Source organism: Zonotrichia albicollis, chromosome 15 (assembly GCF_047830755.1).
Source record: "Zonotrichia albicollis isolate bZonAlb1 chromosome 15, bZonAlb1.hap1, whole genome shotgun sequence".
Classification (NCBI taxonomy): Eukaryota; Metazoa; Chordata; class Aves; order Passeriformes; family Passerellidae; genus Zonotrichia; species Zonotrichia albicollis.
This window is the reverse complement of record NC_133833.1, coordinates 11,451,721-11,477,680: the sequence shown is the minus strand read 5'-3', so window position 1 is coordinate 11,477,680 and position 25,960 is coordinate 11,451,721. Positions and strand designations below refer to the sequence as shown.

The window sequence follows — 25,960 nt, the reverse complement described above, 5'->3', positions numbered from 1 at the left end:
CACATTTACCTGGTGATTTTAATTTTTTCCAAGCACACAATAATACTCCTGTGACTACTCTATAATGAGCTGTTAATGAACAGATCTCAAACATAAAAAGTGAATTTCTGCTACAAAATCTGCAGAAGAGAAGTACAAATAGGTCCACTCTATGTAGAGCTTCTTATAAAGACTCTGTGTTTGTGTGGTGGTTCTGGCTTTTAACTTCCTGCACCTATGAGGGTTTTGTCCATTGTTCACTGTTATAATCTCCTCATGCTGGCTTCATAGGGGGCATAAACAATGGCCTGGGTTTCTTGTTTTCATTCTTTATAAAAAGTACTATAATGGGAATTTTTAATACAGAATTTAAGGATACATTTGCACTAATTCAAATAATTACTCCATCTAGTTTACATGAGGGCACAGAGTTTGCAGTCCTTAGGAAAGTCAGCTTCTAACAATTGATACTTTCTAGCTCTTTTTTCAATGTACAGGAATAACAGGAATAATTATTCCTTTATTAGTTTTATTTAGTTTCAAATTATAAAATATTTTAATGAAATATTTTTATGAAATATTTTTATCTGCTCCATGAAGATGTTATTATAAAAAAAGCAGGTATGAGGTGGGGAGAAAAATCTTTGCTTTAATATTTAAATATGTAACTATATATGGCCTGGAGGAGGTTTATTGGCTCCTTAAGGCATGTAAAGAATTTAATACCTTTAAACTATTAGAAATTACTCTTATTTATGGAGGTTAAAATAGTCTAGTCATAACTGAGGCCAGATCCTGTTTTCATGAACTAATGACTCTTTTGAGAACCAGCCAAGTGTGCTGCAAAGTGATTCAGTACAGATGCATGTTACAGGGTTTATGGGATTCCCCGATGCCTTGGATTGTCCTGCTTTTATTGAACTACATTAAATGCATGGGTTTGGGGTTTTCCCTAAATGTGATTGGAAAGTCACATATAATTTGGTTTTGGGCAGGAGTAAGAATTTGTTTGGTCAGTTTTTTGTTTATTTGTTTGTTCTTTAAGGATTCCTAATAAGTATGGAATTCCCTTTCCTACTTGACAATTGTGGAGATGCTTTGGTTTCTTTGAATTCCTTCATTTCTCTTGGTAAAACTTTCTGGTTGATGACTCATATCTCAAAGCATGGCTGAGTCTCATTTGTGCTCTGTCACCAACTTGTACTTCCAATACACTTTTCTGAGCTGCTGTGGGCTGTACCCAAGTGCTGCCTGGAAATGAGCTGCAGAGTTCATTCTGTGTGCACAAGCACCACTCCAGGCCTGGCTCAGGGATGATTTCACTGAAGCAGTGATGCAGAACTCAACTGTTTACTTCTCAATCCCTACCCATTCTGAGTGTGGATAAGGACTTTTTCCTTCACAGATTTCTCCATGAAGCCAGGTGACAGACATCATTTATGCAGAGAGTTGAAAGGCCTTGATTGATTACCAATTAGAGGAAAATCCTGCAAGAATGAATTCATTAGAGAAGGCAGATGAGGAATGCTGCTCTTGTCATGAACTGGAAGAGAACCAAAAATGTAATGAACTAAGCAATGACAAAGTCACCTCTGAATTTTATTTGCGTATGAGAGAAAGGCCTTGAGTTTGTTACCTGACAGGTAGCATCAAAATATCAAAACACTGGACAGTTCCCTGTATCAGGATATTTTCTTCACATTTCTGGGGTTTATGCAGCTCCTGTTTTAGCTGCTGGGGAGGACAACCCTTTGAACAGGAGTGGATGATCTCAAGGCTGATCTAGTGTGCCATTGCATAATTTCTATGTCTTAAAACTGCTGGGTTCTCATTTGGCTTAGAAATTATGAAAAAAAAATGGGGGAGGAGGGGTAGAGCCCAGATGAAGAATAACAAAGATTTATATGTAATCACAGATTCTCATTTACTATGAAAGAATTCTGTATTGTTGTTCATAGTTATGCTTTTTCTTGAACTTCTGATCAAGCAGAACAGGCTAAAACTGAATGTAAACTACATTTGGTCACTTTGTGTGGGCTGAAACCAGAGCACCCTTTTAACCACGATCCATATTAAGGGAAGCTGGTGGTGAATAGTGTGCATCAGAGTGCAATAGCTCAATGAAATTGCACATCTCCTCCCCACAGCGCCCTGTTCCACACACAGGAATTCCAATCTTAGAGCACCCATAACTTCTGCTCTTCCTATTGCATTACAGTCAAAAATACTGGAAAAACCCATATCCCTCAATTTCCTTTCAATTTGTGATACAGAAAGAAAGATATACTCTTTATTATGGTATGATTTCTTTATTATTTATATTTTCTACAGAAATACATATGTATATATGCATACAGAAATATACACATATATTTATATAACCTTTTTCTATTTCTCTGCTCTTTTACTGTCTTGCTTGGTTGATTAGTGTTTGACCATAACCAGGATTGTTAAGAAGTGACATTAATTGTAAGTAATTGCATTTATCCTAAGATATAACTTGCCATTATTAACATTATTGATTACACTTGTGTCTACAAAGTATGTAACAGGAAAAATACACATTCCCATCCTAGCATTCAAAAAGCTGAGGAGAACCCACTCTTCTCTGTCATATCCACAGAAAAAGCTCTTTGGAGACAAAAGATAAGCAGTCTTTGTGCTGATGTATTTTTAAACACCAAGAGCTACTAAAACAATTTTAAGATGATGATACAGCTTCCTAATTGGGAAGTTACCACCATTTTGTACACTGAAATACTACATTTCAAGGAAATAGTCACTGTTTAGTAACTCTCTGCATCTGCTGTAAAATTAGTATTCAGAATTCTATTAAGCAAACACCAGATACAAAATTTAGCTCCTTTAGTGTCACATGTTTTATCATAGCTTTTAAAAATTTTCATATTGTGCATAAACCAGTTTTAAAATACTCAGGAAACTCTTACAGATATTAATGTACTCAAAATAGAAAGTAGTCAGTGAAGCAAGAGTGAGTATAGTTATTCTAAAAAAAAAATTCTGGGTCCCTACTGCATAATTTGCTTTTTTCAAAATAAGATGTATTTACAAATTATAAAATATTTGCCTGGTATCCATAGTTTAATTTTTTCTTAGAACAGTATAAAAAGGCTGAAAATAGGAAAATTTTTCACCACTTTAGTTTGAAAGCAAAATGTAGATAGAATTCCATGCACTTACAAATACATCCAAGTGTGCCAGCCTGCAGCCAGTCAGAAAAAGCAAATAGCAAATGTAGCATTTCTGTACAAACAATATTTATTATTGTGTAGAATCCTTAAATTGTTCCATTTAAGCCCTTCAAAGTTAGAGAACTAGGTGTGCAAAAAGGATTTCCCATGATCACTCCAGCTACCACACTTGTAAAAGCTCTAGAAATAGGAGGAGAACAGCTGGAGCAAGGCCTTCAAACAGTTAAAACGGTCATGGTAGCAGTAAAAGAGCTGGTGACTTACTGGAATCAATTAGTCAGCCTGTAAATATTTTCTCACAGGGATTAAGATGTTTGTGTAGACAAAGGAAATGCCCCTGAATATCCTGAATCTGTGCATTATTTCATGTTTCTGGTTAATTTTATCATACTGAAATTTCAAGATAGGATGGAATCCTTAATTTTTATTTAGCTTCATACAAAACTTTGTGTGCTTCTGACTCCTCCCAATGTCCATTACACTTGCAATAATTTGGACTTGGGTTTGGTTTGATTTTGGCATATGTTTCCTAACTACATTCCTGAGAAGGATCATGGAGATGAAGGGTGAATAAAGGAATTCTGTGACTGTTTGTGTTGAGGCAAAATATTATTGCCTTTAGACTCTGAATGTGCTGGCAGCTCTTTGGCTCTAGAAAACATTTCTAGGGAGTTTGCTACAGGCAATTCAGTAGAATCAGCTGATAAAAAGCTGTTCCTTAACTGGTAATCAAGGCCTGCTTCCAGGAAGTTCCCTGGAGCTGGAGGCTTGCATTCAGCCTGATGGGCAGCTGCATCTTTCTGTCTATTCAGCTTTAGACCTTGAAAACTCCCTGAAATTCCAGTCCTCCATTTCTAGATCCTGCCAAGAAATGTCTTGTTATTAGTCTGGTTGTACTTTAATGGTGACTTTCAACAAAGTTACATTGTGGTAACCAAACAGCTAAAGCACACAAAAATAGCTTATATTTCCTTTTTTGTCTTGTATCTCATTCTTTAGAAGTGTCATCCCAAAGATGAAAATGAAATTAAAAATAATTAAGAAATAATCCCTTATCTTTTATATGAAAGGGTTAAAACAGGATAGAACTACCGCTCCTTTTCATAGAATTTCTATCCAACATTGTTTTGGGTCAATTTCAAGTGCTGGAAATCAGTACAACTCCTAGATTTTCACTGAAACTATGCCAAGTTCTACCATTTCAGAATCAGCTGAGTTTAGCAATCCTTATTCTATTAAAAAAACTCAAACCCTTTTATTGATGTTTCGTATAAATGTAAACGTTCAATTGTTTACAAATGTTTTAGAACAAATGAACATTCTTTCCTTTGACAATTAAATAATTTAAGAAGAACTTCTGTAGTACAATCATTGTAAGAAATCTTAAGAAAATATTAATTAGATCCCTAAGTTTGCAGCTCTTGATTTGTCCAGAGTTTGCATCCAGGTAGTGGAAAATAAAAATATTCCCTGTTTGAAAACTGAGATCACCTGTGGACAGACAAATCCTTTGAAGTTTTCTTCAATACTTTCTGACCTTGAGTGATTTCCTTGAAATCCTGAGCTGTTCTTCAGTTGGACTGAGGGTCATTTCGAAAATGCATTGCTGAAGGTTCAAAAAACTGGAAGAAAAGTTTAGAGGGATTTAAGCTGTGGCTTGTTAACCACTTTTAGTAACAACTGAGTTAGCCCACAAACCCATGTGATTTCTAACTCTGTCAGCAGACTCAAAATAGAACTGCACTACAAGGAGAATCCTCTTAGAATTTGATGGTCATTACCTGGATCATCAAAGCTCAGTTGTTATGCATGTATGGCAATGACTGTTCCTCTTAACATTTATTTTTCCAGTGCTTAAACTGAAAAATGATGTAATGATATGCACTACAAGCTTTATAGTACCAATGTACTGAAGCTAAATACTTTTCCTGCTCTTGTTTCTTTATTTTCTTCTTCCCACCTGACATCATTAGCATCTTTGACTTATTATGTAACTCTTCTCCTGCCATCCTGCTATGTTCTCTGCATCCAAATAATATCCAGGACTCAGCAACTTTGGTCCATTCAATGACTTTGTATCTTCCTGTGCTCCTAAACATAAAAGCTGCCTCTGCTTCTTTTTCTGGATTTATCATCAAAATTTTAACATCATCTCCTTATCTAGCTTGATTCACTCCATTATTCCATGTTTTATTACATGAAAAACTGTAATATAATGTTACATATAAAAATTAAGATAGATAAATTTAGAAATAAGGTGCGTAAGATGATGTGGCAGTGGCATATGCATTGTGAGTTATGTGGCAAAGGCAGTACTTACTGCTCTTTAAAAGAGGGCTCTTTGCACTCTAAATCAAGCAAATTTTAAAATAAACTAAGTGTGCAATTCACCTGCCAAGGTCACTGTCATAAATTAGTATTCAGCTCAAGGACTTAGGAAGATTTAAAACAGAAAACAAAGCCTAAATATGCTGTATGACAAAGTAAAAATCTAGAATATCTTTTTCTTCATTTGTCAGAAAGGTTTGCTCTTCTTTCAAGAACTTTTCTATTTGTCAAATTTAGACAAATGTGTCTTTTTCATTAATGTTCAGAGCTTCTTGTGGATGGCAGATATTACTGTACCCTACAGAAGAACATGAACCACAGAAATGTGCCATAGAAATGTTCTATCCCCCATGTATAAATCATGGGGATGCTACATCCTCAAACTTTCCACCTAATTTAATTCACCTTACATAGAGAGGGACTAAGTCCTCTTAAAGTAACTCCGATGCTTTATTTTTTCCATACTATAAATAGCACAGTGATATCATATAATTAGCACCTGTAGCATTAACTTATAAAACCTTTTGAGAGAAAAGGGGCTTATCTTACAAGTATCTTACAGCATTTTCTGTGGTCTGAAAACTAGCATCAGTTATTTTGTACATTCTGTAGTTCTTTTCTTATATTAAGTTCTACCAATATACAATCTAACGAAATGCAGAGAGAGAACTTTGCTAGTTTAATTAATTCCTTTGTTTTGACCAGTACAATTGATGCTCTGCAATGCTCTTGCTATTCCCCAGTGCAAACCCATTTACACTGAAATATCTTATGTATCAAAAGTGGCACAGTGGATGACTGCTATTGAATAAGAATGTTTTCCCACTTGTTCCAATAGAGAATTAAACCCTTTATTTAAATACTAAGACCAGAAGATGAATGTTATCCCCATCCATGTAAAAAAAGCATTTGGGTGAATTACTTAATTTTAAGCTGGATTTTTTTCTCTTTTTTTTTTTTTTCTTCAGAGAATGGTGCTGGTTTTGATTTAAAATATGGAAAAACATTAATCTTGTAATGAAAGTTTGCTATCCTGGTTTGCAAAGCTTGACTTGGTGCAGTATGTATGGAATTATAAAATACAGAGTTCAGTTTAAGATACTTTTGCGTCTGTCCAGTCCTGGCTGCCCTCCCTGTGAGGGTGGTGAGGCCCTGGCACACTCAGAGGAGCTGTGGATGTTTTGTACCTGGAAGTTTTCAGGATCAGATTGTACTGGACTTGGAGCAGCCTGGTCTAGTGGAAAGTGTCCCTGCCATGGCAGGGGTGTGGAATTCTATGATCTGCAAGCTGCCTTCCCATCCAAACCAGTCCATGATGATAACATTCAAATGTTTAAAGGCGTACGTTTTATTAAAAACACCTTCTTCTTTATACACACTTCCAAATCAAAAAATGTCCATGCAATTTACATACTCTTAGCTTACGTGTATAGTAAGAGAAAAGATGATTAACCTGAAGAGAAAATTATTAATGGCAGGGGGAGAAAAAGTTATCCAAGGAGCACTTTTGAAAATAGTCAGTCCCCAAAGTTCTCATAAATCTTATAAGATACTGTACATAAAAATGGCTTTTTCTTTTCTGTAACACATTATCTAAGCCAAAGAAAATTGTTTAGTAGTGTATTAAACTTGTACCAAACAGCTCAGCAAAGAGCTCCTCATTTCATCCAGCCCTGTGTCACTACACTAACAAGGCTGCTCCTTCCAGCTGAGGCTCTAAATCCAGAACATGAAGTAAAAAACTCTTCTTGCTCCTCCTTCAAAGCCAAAGGCAGAGCCTGGCCAGAAAGTAACGATAGGAGGTGAAAATGACCTTTGATTCCAGTGCTAATAACCCGCTTTTACAAACAGGGCTATGAAATGCCTGATTCATTCTCTGTGTACCTCCAAAGACAGGAGGTACCTGCTTGGTTTGAGCACATGAATTGCTGAATGATCTTCTGTGCTCCAAACTGCACTTACAAAAATCCTAGAGAGCTGCAGTACAAGAACTGGTGTACTGGAAATTTGTCTATTTCAAAAAATTAATGAGATTTTTTTCCTCTGTTTTTCTAAACAAAAGACCGACGAACTCAAAAAAGTAACTTAAAGAAGCTAATATACCTGAAATACTGCACAAAATGCACTTTTTAAATTGAATAAGCTGAATAATACTGTAACAACATTATATCTGTTGAGGGATATCTCTGAGGGAGCAAAAGATTAACTGCCCTTGAAGCATTCCGTGCTTTATTCACCCAACTTTTGTATCTCCTCTCTTTGGAATTAAAAGCTTATATATTTTTAATATATTTTTAAAGCAAAAAGAATCCTGGTTGTTGTAAGTAACAACTGGTAACACAACGTTTGGATTAGAAACCAAGCAGTGTATATCACAATTATTATTAGTTATAACTGAGTGCACAAATGAAGAAATGTAATTTAGGAAGAAGAGCTTGGTCAAAATTTACACAATTGTTTAAATTCTTCATCATTCAAAACACCCCAGCTGTCAATAGTGTTCTCTTTTCCTAAGCCTTGCTGCTGGATTTCTATTGTTCTGTAATGCTACTTCAGAATATCATTTCTCAGCTTCTGAGCATGTTTGTGAGCTTTCACAGTAGCATTTAAAAATATTTATAGTCAGCACTTAGTCCTAGATTCTGGAAGTATTTTAAAATCCTGGTTCTAATGTTATTATTAATATACGAGGTTTAGTGTAAATATTTCATCACCACCAGGGGAAATGGCAAGTATGTTCCAAATATTTCCAGATCCAGAATGTGAATGGTTTAATCACTGGAGTCTTGGCAAGCTGAGGAGCTGGCCTCTAAACAGAAATTGTCATGATCAGACATGAGCTGTTCCAATCCCTCCTCTGAGATAAGTCATTTGCACACATAGTCAATATTTAACAGCAGGATCAGTGACTCTGGCACAAATGCTAAATTTAGCACTGGGCAGGGCTGGAGTGGCCAGGAGCTGGCAGCTGTGACCTCTTGAGAGACATCTGCAGGAACATTTGAGAGAGACAGTGTCTCCTACCTTCCTGCCCTCGCAATTCCACAGAAGCTGCTTGGCAGCACACCCCATCTCTGAGAGACAGCATTTTCAGATCCTATTGGTAGCAGAAATGAGAGTCTGCTAGAGCAGCAGCCCTTCAGCAGAGGTGAGGTGCCACCATCAGCTGATCAGCACTGACTTGTTTCTCTGAACTGCAACACCTCTGGCTGCCCACAAGATTTCCCTCAGCCTGCTTTACCTTTGATCTAGGAAATAAAGGTACAGCCTGATCCCCACTCATACCACATTTCTGTTTTTGTTGATGTAGGGACTTTGTGCATTTGGTGCTATCTAAATCCCATCATTATCTCCTAGCTGTCCTAAATAAACTAAATGTACCAATCAAACTGGCTGCAATGTACAGTGAGATCCAAAACTCTATAGCAACGAGGGAAATGAATATATTTTTTAGCAAGGAAATAGGACACTATTAACTTTATTTAGGCAAAAACGAGGGAAAAATAGAGATCTAAAGCATTAAAGAATTCAAGTTTAATGATTGATTACTGACTGATTATTCTAGACATGCTCAATTTGCAGGGCACGTGTCTCTTCTGGACCTTATAGATATCTAAAGGTGTAATCACTCTCTGCCTGATCCAAAGAAACTTAAGAAAAGATTTTTCAGCTTTATTTGCATAAGACAGTATGATATATATGAAAAAACCAGGAAAAATGTATTGAAATGAACAAAACTAGGGACTGCTGATTCACAAACTTCATACTGCAGTTATTAATCCTTTATAACAAACTTTTTGGGGAAACTTATGGTACTAGCTCCCTGAGAAAATCTTATGATAAAGTTCTTATCTCTTTCACTTCATGGCTTCAACAGATATTTCTACCATTCCTTACAACAGCTAAAGAAATAGAAGATTTAAGATCAGTTTGTTTGCTAAGAATGTCATCCTGTGCTGTCTCACAGAGCATTTTCTGCTCAGTGCAGCATGAGTTAGAGAGAAGTGTTTACATTTCCCCTCCTCAAACAGCCTTTCTGCATTGTACTGAGTGCTACAGCTGATTTTTTTTTTTGATAAAACATTCTAGTGTTACTCAGAAAGGACTGATGAACTGAGTTGCAACAGTAAATGAACAACTGAAATAATGCTGGGCAAGTAAACATATTACATATTATAGATGAATATAAAGAAAATTTACTACTCACCTCCATAGTGTCTTTTGAAAGATAAACAACCCAGTACACCAGGTTGAATCCTGCAAATGCCACTGGAAAGAGGATCCTGGAATACTGGTCTATTTTACTTGCACCTCCAATGGCTGGTGGCTGTGGCGGGGCTGGTGGAGGAACAGGCAGAGGTTGACACTGGGATGCAGTGTTTGATATTATGCTGGGCTCAGGAGACTGCTCTGCCTGAGATGCTATGGAGTTCACTCTCTTCTTCAGGTTGGAGTTGGAGTCAGAATGCTGGGAAAGAAAAATGAGGAAAAAAAAAAAGGTGTTATTTGGATACAGAGTCTTAGGTTTTGTGACCTTTAGACTTCTTTCCACCTTTTAACTTAAGTTTCTGATTTTATCGTTGCTTCTCTGCTATAGTGCAATATCAGAAAATCACAAAAATAATGCATCTAATACAGAAGGATATATATATTTTTATGGCTCAATGATTTGTTGTAAAGCCATGAAAGAATATGTGCTTTTCATTGTGATAAGTAGAAGCTCCAAGAGAGAAAAAGAGAAGATGGAGCTAAAAGGGAGAGAAAGTAATGGTGTATCCAAATTGTAGTAGGTTGGTATGACTGAAGTGTGTGCAGATATGGATCAAGATTAAACCAAGCAGCATTATGGGCTGGCTCAGGTGCAATCTTCCTGGCTGAACCCTTTGATGAGTTTGGTAAACACAGAATGGAGTCATGCAGGAACTAGAAAACTGCTGCACAAAAGGCAATGGACTACCTTTGCAGCTGCTGAAGACATGAATGCTGAATTGTCCTCTCGTTTTTTCCAGGATAAAATATTTCATTTTTAAATATACCTCATAATTCCCACAGCAGTTCCATGCATACAACTGAAGACAAACATACTCAGCTGTAATGGGACTATTTTTATTTTCATTTATGATGAAATGAAACCAAATTACTCCCATATTTTGTGCAGCATTTGCAGCCAGGTCCAATTACTCTTCAGAAAGCTGTATTAAAACTCTTCTGAAAATTCAGCCAGAACTCAGGGACATGTAGAGCTTACTAGACTAGCGTGTATATTAATTTTGTACATCTGTTTTATTTGGGACCACCTTGCCATTATTTTACTTTCCCAAGAGTAGAAGTGATAGAGTTCTTCCTTCCAGAAATGATTAGGAACAGGAGCTACCCCAGGCTCTGAGCCTGCTCTAATGGATATCAATTGTTCACTTTCACAGTAGTGTCAAATAGGAGGAAATATTCAAAAACCTTGCTGCTCCTGCCATATCCCAGCATGGCCATTTGTGGATGCATGGCAGCAGCTCTAAGATTTATCTGATGGCTGAGAAAACACAGAAGGATGATGTGAGTGACTTCGTTTGTTTGTTGTTTGTTTTGAGATGAAGTACTGTAGTGTTCTGTTATATGGAGCTTAAGCTATAACTTTGTCCATAAAACTCATTTCCCTGATTATTGAGGAAAAATCTTGTGCACAAAATCACACAATGTACACAGATGTTCTTGGATTTGAATACAAAGATTTTCTGGTCAGCAGAATGAGATGACCAAATGACTGAAGCAGATGAGGGAAGTCTTGGACAATGTAAATAACTCCCAAAATAACAGCACACTATAGTGAAATGGAAGACTAACATTGGAATGATTTTAAGGTAGAAAAATTCTATTAGATAGGCAATTTCCAAAGCCATTCATTGGGAGTGATTTAATGACAACCATTCACATAAATGTAGCCTGCTGTCAGCATTTTTGGGATTTATCTTGCAGATTTCTAAGCATAGGAACAGATTTTAGTCAATCAGATAAATGACTGAGTCACTAAAAGGAAAGGAAGCATTTTCTGAAATGCATTTTCCACTCTTGTACTTGGGCCACAATTTCTAGATAACAGACTAACCTAGCACAGCTGGTGTCTCCTGGGTGACTTAGAATAGTTGTAACAGGAATTATCCTTCCAGAAGTCATCGTAACTGTCAGAGAATCAGAACAATTGACATTTCCACAACAGGATGCCAAGTTTTGTTCATGAATGAATGGACTGGTATCCAACTAAAATTAGGGAGAGATGGATTCCTCACAGCTGATTTTAGTCTAAACAAAAGGTGAAGAGTTGAAGTAAGTTTTCCTTACTTCAAAAGGAAAAAGGTACTTTTTATCTATGTATTTCCCTTACCTATTGCCCTTTTTCTTCCCCTACAACCAATCACCATTCCCAGTTTGCCCTCTATACATTATATGGCTGGTGTCATGTTGTGAATGGGTATTAAAAAGCATTCCTGCCCTGTGCCTATCTGGAACACAGATGGTTCGTTTGGTATTTTGCAGTAACACAGCAAGCAGCAGACAGATTTAAATGGAGGATGAGCTACAGATGTGTCACAGAAACAGAAAGAGGGTTATCCATGTCCACTTGCACTAATCATAATAATAATAATCCCCCTCTATGAACAGACTGGCTGGCTGAGCCTGCCTTCCTGCTTTCACTCCATTTCTGTTGCATTTTCCTGCACGCCCTGCTTTGAACAGAACTGTACAAACTGTAAGGCATCTCGTTTTCTCAGTCTTGTTTTTCAATTTCTGTGGAATAACTTGACCTTTTGTGAAGACTGTGTGGTTCCTAAAAATACAAGTGTTAAGGTGAATCTTGGTCCTTTTTATCAACAATATTCTGGTACGAGGCAGGTCAAATTCTACTCTGGATTATTCAAGCATAAATCAGGAATTACAGTGCTGAGGTGATGGAGTTAATAGAAAGAACAGATGTAGTGTATGGTCATTGGATGATGTTTAGTGCTGAACATATTTAGAATGTGGAGGCAGAAAAATCTTTGTGGTCATTTGAATAAGCACTTGGAAAAGTGTAATCCTGGTCATTATTTTATTTATATTTATTAAATCTCATTCCTATTGAGGACTGCTAAAGTAGGAGGATTATCTCAATGTGATTTCATCTCAAGAAAAAACCCTGAGCTGTTCTTCTCACTGTCTTTAGCAGTCCTGTGTCCCCACAACAGCAAGCACAGGGTCAAACCTATTTTCTTCTAAATCCCTACTCAGGATATGGAATTCTAAGTCCAAATTTATCTCAGATGTGTAATGAGGATGTCTCTCAGTATGGGAGTTTTTTGTAGACCAGACTGCTGCCCCAGAACCACAACTCATATTTTTCATTGGAATTCACTGCTAAACCAAGAACAGGAGGCCTGAGGATAAGAATATAATTCCTTATTACAGTCGTTCTGAACAGCAGCTACAGTAATTTGTCTACTGTATCTAGATTTAACTTCTCCTTTTGACAAAGATTACATACAATAACATCATGAAATGTTAACAAAACAGAGAAAATGGAAATGAATAGCCTATTTTGCATAGCTCCCAGAGCCAATCACTCAAGTAAGGACTGTTTTACAAGCAGCAAGAACAAGAAGCCTGAGGCACAGCACACTGTGTCGTAAGGAAATAATGGATTTTCTGGAGTTACTGAACCTTGATTCAGAGGTACTCTTGCACTCATGTGCAATGTTAGTCCCATCAGGCAATTAAACTTGCAGCTCTGTCTGAGCAGGCAGCGACACAGAGCAGATTGCCAGGCCATTGTTTAATGTGAGACACCACCACACTGCGCTGCTATGTGCATGGCCTGTAAGGTACCGTCTGCCTTCTCCCTGAGCTGTGCAGCCAACCTCCCTCATCCCCTGGAAAGCTCACAAAGCACTCTCATCCTCTCTGTAAAGCTCTGCTCTCACAACCCTCCTCAATATCACTAGAAGCTGATTATACTCAGAATATCTCAGGAGGCTTTCACCAAATTTCTTGCCTTCCAGATCTAAAAAAATACATCACACATAACCTTGGAGTAAATAAAATTCTTTGTCTGCTCTTTCTGATTCCTTTGGTGCATGCTAACTGTGATTTATGAATGCACTTTGTTCTTATGTTTCTTTCCCTCAAGAGATTTCTGTAATTCATATTTGTAGAATTCTCTGTTGCTTTGTACTGCAAATACATATTCTCACTATCAGTTTAGTTTATGATCTAACAGTAACATCAGTCTCTTATATATGCAACCCAGATACTGGCTAACTTGAAAAAAATGAATATCTGTATGTCCTTCCTTATCTCTCTTTTACTCACATCTTTTTTTCCTGCTAGCAATGCAGTAAAAAGAGGTTCATGAGAAAAAACCCCTAAAAGTTTAGATAAAAATAATGTGTTATTTCTTCTTCATAATTTATTTGATTAAAGACACTGAACTTTCCTTATATCAAAACCCACACACACAAACCAACCTAGAAGTAGAGCTCAGTGCCTGTAAAAGGCAGAATGCCTAATTAAATACATAACATTTTTTGCCTCTGCTCATTAGTAGATACAGTTTGAGAAATTTCAACCATTACAAACATAACAGCATGCTTGTGACTTATCTCCAAAAGAGGGAGTTAACCATGGTTTAGCCCCTACACCCACCAGTGTGATCTGCAAAGCCTCTCCTTAGCTATTGAACAATCCACATGCAGCAATTTCCAGCAGGAAAGTTCATTGCACTGTGCAACATCATCTTTTGGCCATGTACTAAGGAACCTCCTTCAATACAGTACTGGGCAGTTTCAGTATCCATCTCAAGGCTCAGATTCATTATAAACCCTAATTTGGACACTTCTTTGAATGCCTCATCTGTGGGATCTGATTTTAAAAAGTATATTGCAAATAATGTGTAAATGGCTATAAACAGTGTCCTGCATAATCAAAAGCTGAGTATAGCTTAGAAGTCATTAATAGCCCTAGCTTCAGGCATATCTTTAGGAATATTTAATTACCTTTGCTAGAAACACTGAGGAAAAACATGCAGACTTGTTTTTATCATTTTTTACTCTAGTAAAAGGGTTAAATCACTTAGGTTAAATTGCTCACTTGGAGAAGGGGAAAACCATGTTCAAAATCTTAACCTCCAGGAAATGAAATTCACTACTCTCAGAACACAGCCAAAACATCAAGTGAAGGTGAAAAAGGGGAGAGGCTGTTACCTATTATTTCAAAGCTATTTTATTTTGCATGGAAAAATCTAAAGATCTATATAGGCAAGAAGCATAACTGAAAAATACCCAATGCCCATTGTATTAAAATTGCTGTCATATAAAGCAGATATGCAGTAAGGAGAGCAGAGACTGGAACCCTGGTCATTCTCTTTTCAAAGGGAATGAGCTATGGTAGAGTTTCTTCATAACATTTATTTGTAGCATGCCAGAAAAAACATATAATTGGCACAGAGCCTCTCTGCTGTCAAAATATGTTTTTACATTAAACAGATTTAAATTTTCAAAGCCACATTTGGCTCTTAAATCTATCAGTGTCTGCCCATATGTTTTTTTCCCTATAATTAAATTTACTTTATTTTATTCTCACTAGCCACCTGCAAAAAAGTTGCTGGGATTATGTCTCAATGTTGTCAGTAAAGACCTTAAAGGATATAGCTGTTTTAGGGTGATACTAAAGGGTGGCTGGTGATCCAGAGAGAAGTACTCTGTTATGTCAGGATGCTCATTAAACAAACTCAATATATTCCAACATAATTATAGGAAACGAAATCCTCTATACCAGTGACAGCTGTTCTGCACTAGCCAGGTTAAAGGGAGTAAGAATCCTTTCCTGCCCAAGTTGTGTTGTTTTGAAACACAAAGCTGGAGGGAGAAGGAAGCTCTCCCACAGGTATTGCACTGCTCTGTGCTGATTTCTGTTAAAACATGAGGACTTTCAGAACATAGCTGTGAGCATGCTGTTACAGGGTGGTAATCTTTTGTCTTTTACATGTAGCCTCTCACAGGGAAAGGATGTCTTTTGATCCACGGGGTTACTCCCTGACCATCCCACAAAGCATTTCTGCAAATGGTGTGCTCCTCACAGTATCATCAATTCCCTTCCCCTGCAACTTCCAGGACTGGGATCTCCCTGGGAAAAGGAAGCCATCAAGAGGAAACAATGCAACTGATATAGAAAATATGCATTTGAAATAGATTTAAAAGCTAAATGCCATGATGGTTTTATATGTGCATGTATAGGATGTTTGGTTTTGACATGTTAAGGCAGCTTGGCCACCGTAGGAGTAAGAACAGGTTTGTGTCAGGGTCCAGATGAAGGCTCAGCTTGCTGCCCTCGTGTTCTGCAGAGGAACACCCAGAGTTCTGTATTTCACACAGGGATTGCCTGCAGCTGATGGAGAGAGCAAGCCAAATCCTGCTCTCAGTCAGCTGAGGTAAATAGAGAGGCTTTCCTGGAGCCAGCCCAGGCCTGCTGGGCTCTCAGCTCTCTGCTGAGCACACGGGCAATGCCTCATCCCTCTTACTGACCCCACCACAGTTCAGTGGCTGCAGCATTTTCTTCTACTTTCATTCTACACTAGAGCAGAATTTGGTCTTCTGACATATTTCTTTTCTGAGTGTACAGGTTTTTTCTCTACATTATAAAAACCTGTATGAGAGACTTCAGTTTATTTGAATAAAGCAAAATTTTGAATAAAGTTAACTAGACTGAAGGGGGAAAAAAGGCTGCTAAATATTTTAAATTTTTTGTTTGTTTTTTTTCAAAAAGCATTTAATTTGAAACTACATATATATTTATATATTCTGTAGATATGTTTATCTTGACTTTGGGCCCTCAATCTAGCAGAAAACTGAATATTACGCTGTGTGTCTTAAAAATATCTGCCCTAGGATTGGTAATGCAGTTATAAAAGCACAAGCCTCAGTGAGAATGACAGTCCAGAGGAAATGGTCATACACGTGCAATCAGCCTGTATTAAATACACTGTCAGCATTCAAATTAGACACTTCAGGTCTGTTTCATATGAAATTATATCACTGACTGCAGTATATCTGTGGATGTGTCAACATAGAAAAGTTCCTTCACCCTTATCTCTACTAAAGGGGAAAAAAAAAAGAATGAAAAAAAGAAAAGCTTCTTAAAATCTGTTATCCCATAATCACTCCTTTTTCCCAGAATGCCCTTCTGGAAGGGAACCTTTTAAATCCAATAGCTAATTCTTCTAGAAACCTTTCTGACTACATCATCTTGCCTTCAGTTGTGAGTACCCTTTGTTTTTATGATCTCACTGAGTTTGCTCTTTCTGTTATTGCAGTTCTCATAGACAACTGATCCTGGGAGAAAAATGTGGTGGATGCACAGGGCTTGAAAAAGACTGTCTTGCTTTGAGCAAGATCAGGTCTGTAGAATTTTGTGGGCTGTTTTCGAGACGGAGTTTACTTTGGGGCCCAAATGTTATGGGATTTACTGCTCTTCTAAATCTGTATGGTGTCAGCTAGATGTAAATAGTTTTCTTGAGCAGATTGTTGCAGGGTGATTCCTAGATGTTTATTTTATTCCTAGTCACTTTCTTTTTTCTTTTGTTGGTTTTTACTTGGAAAACCTAATAAGTTAATATTTACAAAATAGGAAGGATGGTCTTCAGTTTGCTCTTTGGTTGTTTAAGGCTGAAGACCTTGATAAGAAATTTAAGCCTTTTAACTCCTTTATCTTTTATTCATTTGTTCAACAGAAGTTTTATGTCTGGTGCTTACCTTGGTCTGCTGTGATTCACAGATCATGTAAATCTGGAGGAGCCCTATCATCAGGAACAAGTTCTTAGCTTATCTGGGCAGAAGCAGGAGATTATTTTTGGATCAGTTGTTTTCCTGAGACTGGGAATGTGAGGGGGTGGCCACAGTGGCTGTGAATGCACCAGTAGCATGTGCAGTCAGCCTAACTGTTTCCATATTGCTCAGTAGGGACTTTTCAGTGAAAAGAAAAGTAATATTTTATGTTTTGTTTTTTTCCTTTCTAGAAAACCTCCTTATGGTTAACTCCAACTTGAATAAGGAAGTGTGTGAAGGACAGGTCCAAGCTGTTGTTCCTCTTCAAGATGCAGTAGCTATCAATATTTTCCTCATGCTATATAAAACCAGGTAAACTTTGATTTTTCTTTTCTGTTAGCTTGTCCTCCAAAAAAGAGTCAGCAAAACTTATCAACCATGATTTTAGTACTTTGAAAGTACTCAGATGTTGTAACTTTAACTGTTATTTATCAACAAATGTGGAAAAATTACTCCATGGTGGGTAAGGTGTTGCCTTGGTATGGGCACCTCTTAGACTGACTCCCTTATTCAGTTATGGATTCAGAGGTTTTGCAAAATGTCATTCAGATTGTTATTTCTCTAAAAATGGAAATCATGGTGGTAGTAAAACTGGTTTTGAAACAGGAAGGCCACAATGATAAATAGATGAACATATGCTGTGAGACAGCATTCACAATTTAGCAGGAGATTTACAGAGTGAAATTTGCAAGCAATTCTGGCACAGATTTTGATACTAGAAAGACTTCCTCTCTTTTACGGGTACCAAAATCTATCCTTCATTTATGTTTTTTCCCCCCAAAGCTTCCAGCAACACAGATTTCAGTAAGGTAAGAGATGCCAAGTTTATGTATAGGCTAATTACCCATCTCCCAAATGGCTCACTTATGGTCTGTACCCTTGCACTACAGTGATCCCACAATCATCTGGCCAATGCGCACGTTCATTCCATTGAACACTGTCCCACAAATTCTGCAGACTTGCTGGGAACTACAGCTGCCTGAACACACTGCCTACAGCATTGCTCAAGAGAAGTATCATGGATAACAGTCTAATGGTTTTCCTTAAATATCTTGCCAAATAAACATCTCCCCAGAAAATCATATTGCAAATTTAAATAAACACTACAAATAAATGAAGTATTTTCATTTTCTGGAATCAGAACAATGTCTTTGATAAATAGACACAATCTGGTTACATAATCTGCTTCAGGTTAAGATCACTTTAATATTGTTTTGCATTCTCTACTTCAGCTGCCTGTTCCTATATGATGCTTATTATCAGAAAAGCAAGCAATTACCGAGACAATCTCGTCCTCTGCCGGTACAGTTGCTGCTGATAGTGCTGCTGCCAGTGCTGCTGCCCTGGCTGCCTTCCTCATTGCTCTCTGAGCCTGGAGATTGGTGAAGTAGTTGACAGCTGCAAACTCAATGAGTGCAGAGAAGACAAAGGCAAAGCACACGGCGATGAACCAGTCCATGGCGGTGGCGTAGGACACCTTGGGCAGGGAGTGGCGAGCGCTGATGCTCAGGGTGGTCATGGTGAGCACTGTGGTGATTCCTTGGAAACAGGAGAAAGAATGGGGGGCATCAGAACTTGGCTTCAGCCGTGATACTCTTAAATTCACATATATGAAAAAAACCAAAGCACAGCACCCTTTTTGATTTTAGCTGTCATCCTACTTCCCAGCAAGACTCCTAAGTATTTTGTATCCTTAAATAACTCATGTGTACTGGATTCAGCATCTAAAAGGTCTTTAAAAATTTCCTTAATGCACTGATGAGACTGAAAGCTAACAACATTCTACATGGGACAGCTTCTTAGAGTTGGATAAACATGGCTATAACAAAATCCAGGCTCAAAATCTGAAGGAGGTTTTCCTTCGTGGGTTGGTAAGTAGAATGTCTGGCAGAAACCTGGATTTATATATTGTCATTCCCCAACAGTGATCCTCTCTTTCTCCAGTTGTAGTACAAGACATGGCTTACAGAACCCTCACTAAATCAGTCAAATTCTACATTAAAAACAGTCAGAGCCTGATCTAAACATTTCAAGTAATAATGCTTTGGTCCCCTGAGCTGTTGTCTTTAATCACTGGATACATTTTTTAGGATTCACTAAGAGTATCTTGATTTGAAAGCTCCCCTAGCTACAGATAGGGAAAGACAGAAAAGCTACTGCTTATCTATTTTCACGGAGCAAATCTGGTCATGTAGCTCATGGGCCCCATGGTGTTCTTCACATGAATTCATGAATTTATTCTTTCTGTGTTGGAGTGTACAGCATTAATAATGTAGGAAATATACTTACTTCCTACTGCTGCCTGATACAAGCAGAAAATGCAAGAACAAACTCAATCATTTACATACAAGCCTCTGTGACTCATATTTACTTATAATTATGCCTGCTAGAATGTAAAAACTGTGGGTATTTAAAGACAGTGAGGTGGAGAATATCCTCTTCTATTTTCTGCAGTTGGGAAAGGGTAGGTGGCAAAGTGAAAGATGTTTTAATGTCATATTGTGATGGTCATGTTGAGTTGATGAAGCAGTATGCTAGGAGGGATGCTCGGAGGAAAGGATGCAGTGTCATAGCATATTGCAGCATCCAGAAAGGGTGACATTATTTTCAGTTTCTCTGCAACTCTTTCACATGATGTGGCTTGCCAGCTGTCTGAGGTTAACTACATCCCAATGTCATTACTTATCACATTTTAATGAAATACAAACAGGAGATGGTATAGAAATATGTAGCATTCCTACTTCTCCCAAATCTGCCAGACTCATTTTATTATATGAATACAACTATGCTGAGATGCATTTCCATTTCAAAGGTCCAGAATGAACTTTTTGAAATGATGTGTGATTAGATTAGAATCTGTCCATGTGCTAGTTAGTAATAAAATAGATATATTCTGTGTCTGAATAAAAACTTACTGCAGCAGGAATTTAACTTAGGAATAGGTCTCCTATTCTTTTACAGATATAGATAAGAATTCTCTCCATGTGGAGTGAATATTGATGAAATGCTTTTCACTGTGGAAAGCTACTTCATCAAACTGAATACCAAATTACAGTTGGTAAACTGCAACTGCTGATTGTTTACCCTTGTCTTTACATTTTGAACACTTCTTGGTGAGTTTTGAAGAATGCATTACATAATGCAAACACTGAAATCTGATAACTGGCATCCATTTTGGAGGTAAACAAAGTCCTTGAATTATTTTGTGCTGAAAAACTGGTTTAGGCACATCATTATTCTTCTACTATTAATATCTCTTCCCTCAAACTTAGCTTTCAGACTTACAAGTACAAGTGAAAATTTATAATTCAAGTAGTTGCAAGATGATGCATTTTAAACCTTCACCATTTTAAAATTTTCTTTTTCGGTGAAAAAGAGCAGAAGTCTTTTCTTGTCATAAAGAGTTTGCCCTTTTTTCCTTAGATTAAGGTATTCAGAATCCATGGGATTTTGAACGAGTCTGGACTTCAAATTCAGGCTATGCCCTGGGAGAAATACAAATGGAATAAGGATTGAAATATTCTTTTTAAATGCTAACATCACTACTTTCCACAGAGGTGGAGAGTTGCTTATTTTACTCTTTTCGTAAAACGTTTTCTCAAGTCCATGTCACCCTTCAGTGCAACACCTAGGAGCTGTTATTCCAGTGTTTGGGGTATTTATATAATTATTACCAAATCAGCTACAGAACTACTTGCACATATCTTCAGGCATGTACAGTTACCTTCCATGCCCACTATGTTGCAAGCATGTTTTACTCAAAATGTAGAGGATGTAACTCTACAATCCAGAGATTAACATGAAGCCAAATCAGGTAGCATCATATCTGGAGTATAAACCATATCATATCATATCTGGAGTATAAACCTCAGATATGTATGAACCAGGAGACTCAAAGCTTTAGGCATTAATTCAAAGCACTGGAAAGAAAGAAAAAGGCCCTGCCATGCAGTATGGATACATCTTTCTCATTCTAACTTCAACCTGTGCTGGGGACATTACTCATCTCACTGATCTTTATCCATCTAAAGCCCTTGTTTGTTGTTTAGATACCTTTGTAATCAAGGGGAAGAGAGCACTCCAGGATGAGTGTTAGATGGGGTACCTTATGTCAGATAATAACTCCATTCCATTCTATTTTTTTTTCCTTTTAAAGCTTTAACTCATATTGGTTTCATGAGACAGTAAATCCATAGGAAAAAAATCCTCTTGAAAAAATGACATTTGCTTTGAAATTGTCCCTTTCTGCATACAAAATACAATTTGAATACAATTAAAAATTGTCACAAACAAGTCTGGCTACCCAAACATTCTGAGTCAAGAATTTTGACCCTCATAGGCAAATTGACTATCATTTCACTTTAGTATTTGCTTTTGCTGACTGAAACCTACTAGCTGCCTTTCCTAATCCCCCCTGGCTTGCAGTATCCGATTGATAGAACAGATTCAATACAATGAATGAAATGAATGACAAAAGGAAAAACACAAATACCAGCCACGGTTCTTGCTGGAACAGATTCTTTGTTAATCCAAAACACAACTTGAGACAAGACGACAGTCATGATGCATGGAATGTATGTCTGAATGAGATAGTAGCCTATTTTCCTTTGCAGATGGAAATAGAGCAGCTGGAGTGAATATTCCCCTAAAACAAACAAGTAATGAAAGGAATGAATGAATGAATGAATGGTAGATGCTGAGCTCAAAGACTTTAACACAGCATACCAAAAACTGTCCTGGCTGGAACAGACTCCTTGTTAATCCAGAAAGACACCTGAGAAAGAATGACTGTCATAATGCAAGGAGTGTATATCTGTATCATGAAGTAGCCCATCTTCCTTTGCAAGTGGAAATAAACTGTCATGATTACATATTCACCTGTTAAGAGACAAGTATGTCAGCATTATTCTGGCAACATGTGAGTGAACATTATTGGCTTAAACCCAACATAATATGTTCAGATGAAATCACAGACCTCTTAGTGCATAATAAAAATAAGCTGCTTAAAAAAAGGTAAAGTGACCTTATGGAAACAGAGCAGAATAATATTCATTTTATGCACTGTTTTTACTAGGATGGAGAGGTAGTGGGAATTCTTACGAATATCATGAAGAAATTTTTGATGAGAGGACTGTATTGAAAAGCTGTCTTTTAGGAGACAATGGTTAGAGTCTTTATAATTATTTTTTAAAATGGCAAAAGATCAATTAATTCATTCTATATTTAAAAACCCTGTAATTTATTATCAAGATGTTGCACAACACCAGTAGTTTCCACATGGCTCCACCTTACCTGTGTTAGATTTAATTGTTTCACTAGATACAGTTTGTCCTATGAGGTCGTACTGGAGAAGACTGGACGACTCCTGAGGTACTTCTACTGAATGCAATGGTCCTTTTTTCCAAGTATAAATTATTTCACTTTTTGGATAAGCATCTGAGTAACAGAAGGGAAAATTACCATTACTAATTATGTATTTTATAAGCAATTGAAAAAATAAATAGAATAATCCCTTTTGTAGCTCAAATGCCCACAGAAACATGCATCCTACTCCAGGAAGTTCCTAACCTCATTAATTACAAAATGAAAAAAACAGCAACAATAAGAGAATGGCTGAGGTGGGACCTGAGAGGAACTAGCTGTCACTTCTCAATTTGCTATAAAACATACATATTGATTACCCCAGCTCAACTAAGTATTTTCAAAATTATATTACCACAATATTTCAAAATTGATCACCACATATTTTCAAAATTATAAGTAATATATTAAATGTAGCAGAGGTTTTAATATTTGTTGACTTTGACTACTAGAAGTGTAAGAATAATAAATAATAAAACATGTTTCAGCAGTCACACTTCAGTGGATAAATCCATGTCCATATGAATGGTCTGAGTCTCAGAGAAAAAAGTAAAATTCTAGTATAAAAATACAACTTAAAATTTCAGCCATGTCACTAAGTAATATCTTAGGATCTTCTGACCAAATGTGTTACTTTAAAACTGAAAGATACAGAAAAACTTACAGCTTCCAAATTTCAGTGGACAAGCATGTCCATCCATTGGGAAATTCACCAACCTCATAGGACAGTCAGCATTAATGGTTAGTCTAGAACACACAGTTGTAGATAATGAAAAAATATGGTATGTAGGAAAATGCTGATAGCATCAAAAATACAGGTCAACAAAAGCAGGGCAAGCTCTCACCTCATAGTGTAAAGAATAGTTCCATTCTGCATAATTCTGAAAAGTTTGTTAGGAGTTGTCATATTGTGAGCAATTGATTTTTTTCCATTTCTAAAAAATGTGTCTGGTGTCCAAATTTTACTGACCATTAAATTGTTCAGTCTCAAAATTTCAGTTGGCCCACTAAACTTCAGCCTCTCATCAGTCCATGTCTGACGAAAGAAGACATCCATTGTGTATTCCTGCAGGAAATAAATAGGGTCTGACATCTGTGTGGGGGTCAGCAGTCCCAAGTGGCTGTGGGGACAGTAACTCCATGAGACAATTTAACACACATGTCAATGGCATTTCATTTACTGCTTAAACACTCAATCCTATTATCATTAAGTAGTTACTAAAAAAGTCATCCATGAAAACATATCCTATTTTCTTATTATTTGAAGAATAGTTACAAATGAATCATTGAACAGATAATTGGACATGATTAAGGAAAAAAAACTAACCCTCATTGTACTCTCATAGATACTAATTTAATTCGAAGTGACTGAGGTCTAAGGAAATACAAATGTCTCCCTTTCAAAGTGCAAGACCAAGCTATCAGTGTTTAATTGCCAGAAACAAAAAGACATGCTTGGTGACTCTTCTGCAGCTTCCTTTGGATATTCACAAAGTGAGGACTGATCTGAGTCACTTCACAGTAGGATTATGGTGTCAAGTTAATATTAATCAATGGGACTTTTTTCCAAGAATTCTTACTAATATTTTCACAACTCTTCAGACAAGAGGTCTCTGCAGAAGTTGCTTAGGAAACAGAGCTAAACCTGGCCAGGGGCAAATTTTGTAAGAATGTAAGGTTATGCCTTCTCTTTGACTGCTGAAGAGCAGTGGAAAGACTTTGGTATTACTCGGAGCCTACAGTTCCAGCCTGCAAACTGTTAGAGGGGTGTGCAAGTGCAAAAATAGCAGCCCAAGTCAATGTCTACAAAGAGAACAGCAATGCCATCCTCACTTCCATGACTTAATGTGTTCCTGGGGCTACTGCTGCATAGACAGAGTCCACCCAAGTCTGAACCTCTGTCTACACAGACCGAATGCACCCAAGTCTGAACCTCTGTCTACATAGACTGAGTGCACCCAAGTCTGAACCTCTGTCTACACAGACTGAGTGCACCCAAGTCTGAACCTCTGTCTACATAGACTGAGTGCACCCAAGTCTGAACCTCTGTCTACACAGACTGAGTGCACCCAAGTCTGCGGCTGCCCGAGTTTGGGGGCACCCAGCACCAACAGGGGCAGCTGTGTCAGCAATGCCACCATTCCCCTGCCTAGAGCTGCTCATTCGGTGTCCTCCCAGCAGGCAGCGTTCTGCCGAGCTGGGCTGGCACACGGCGCTCACCATCTTCACAGGCTTCCAGAGGCATCTTTTACCTGCGGCCGTGCCCTCACCTGAGGCTGTGTGTGCCCAGCCCCGGCTGGCGGGCCGGGAAATAGCTGTATGCAGCTCTGGCCAAACTGCTCTGCTGGGCCCTAGAGATTGTCAAAGAGATTAAGCCTCGTAATCTGCTTTAATGACGGTCAACTCAGATGCCACCGTAATGAATCCCGGGAAAACAGAGCAGAGGCGGCGAGCGGGGCCCTTACCATCTCCACGTCGGACACCGGCCCGAAGCTGGTCACGTAGATGTCCGTCTTGACTTCTGTCACGGCGCCTGCGGGACACGGAGAGGGGCTGGGAGAGGAGCGGGGCCGGGGCTGTGGGACCCTGTTCGAGGGCAGCGGAGCCGCCCCGCAAGGGCAGGGGCTGCAGGGCACGGCAAACTTTGCTGTTCGCCGCCGCTTTTGGGGCTCCGCCGCCTCCCTCCTGCCGCGGGTGCGGGACGAGCCGCTCCTGCCCGGGCAGCCGGAGCGCCGCTCGCCCTTCCCCACCCGCCGGCTCCCCGAGGGGACGAGGCTTCCCCGCTACCTCCAAATCCCGGTCGGAGTCTGTTGTCGTAGCCGTCCAACAACTTGTCGAGGATGCGGGTGATGTTTTCCGAGTAAAGGTCCGCCCCGTCGCCCTGGTCCCCCAGCGCCGTCCCCACGCTGCGGGCAGAGGCGAATCCCCGTCAGCCCCGGCCCCGGGGGCGCAGGGAGGAACGGCAGAGCCCCGGGGGGCGGGGAGCCCTCGGGGATCGGCGTGGTGGCGGGGGCTCACTCACCTCACAGCCACACACGCCCAGGCGAGCAGTAGAGCCATGCCGCAGGTGTGTGCCGGGACGCTCGGTGCCCTCAGAGCCGTCAGCTGGAGCCGGTGTCGGCGCTCATCCTTCCCCCGGGCCCGGGTGAGGCTCTGGCAGAGCCCGGCTGGCTCAGCCCGGGTGAGGCTCTGGCACAGCCCGGTTGCTCAGCCCCGGTGAGGCTCTGGCAGGGC

The 25,960-nt window shown here is 38.6% G+C and overlaps 1 protein-coding gene across 1 annotated transcript; it reads right to left on the bottom strand.

Moving 5' to 3' along the window:
- Positions 1-2,379: 2,379 nt before the first annotated feature.
- On the bottom strand, positions 2,380-25,960 carry GABRA6 (gamma-aminobutyric acid type A receptor subunit alpha6). The gene is made up of 10 exons (XM_005483560.4): positions 25,749-25,960; positions 25,514-25,632; positions 25,192-25,259; positions 23,572-23,792; positions 23,391-23,473; positions 22,658-22,801; positions 22,091-22,243; positions 18,645-18,904; positions 9,727-9,987; positions 2,380-4,813 (listed from the first exon to the last, which is right to left on the bottom strand). Exons 1-10 carry the CDS (start codon positions 25,784-25,786, stop codon positions 4,763-4,765), a joined length of 1,398 nt encoding a protein of 465 aa, XP_005483617.1. The 5' UTR covers positions 25,787-25,960; the 3' UTR covers positions 2,380-4,762.

Bases quoted from the DNA above. Each gene is read 5' to 3' on its own strand.
- GABRA6 (XM_005483560.4), bottom strand. From the start codon at position 25,786: ATGGCTCTACTGCTCGCCTGGGCGTGTGTGGCTGTGAG. The intron at 25,633-25,748 runs GTGAGTGAGCCC...CTCTGCCCGCAG, and splicing joins TGGGCGTGTGTGGCTGTGAG to CGTGGGGACGGCGCTGGGGG. The intron at 25,260-25,513 runs GTAGCGGGGAAG...CGTGTCCCGCAG, and splicing joins ACTCCGACCGGGATTTGGAG to GCGCCGTGACAGAAGTCAAG.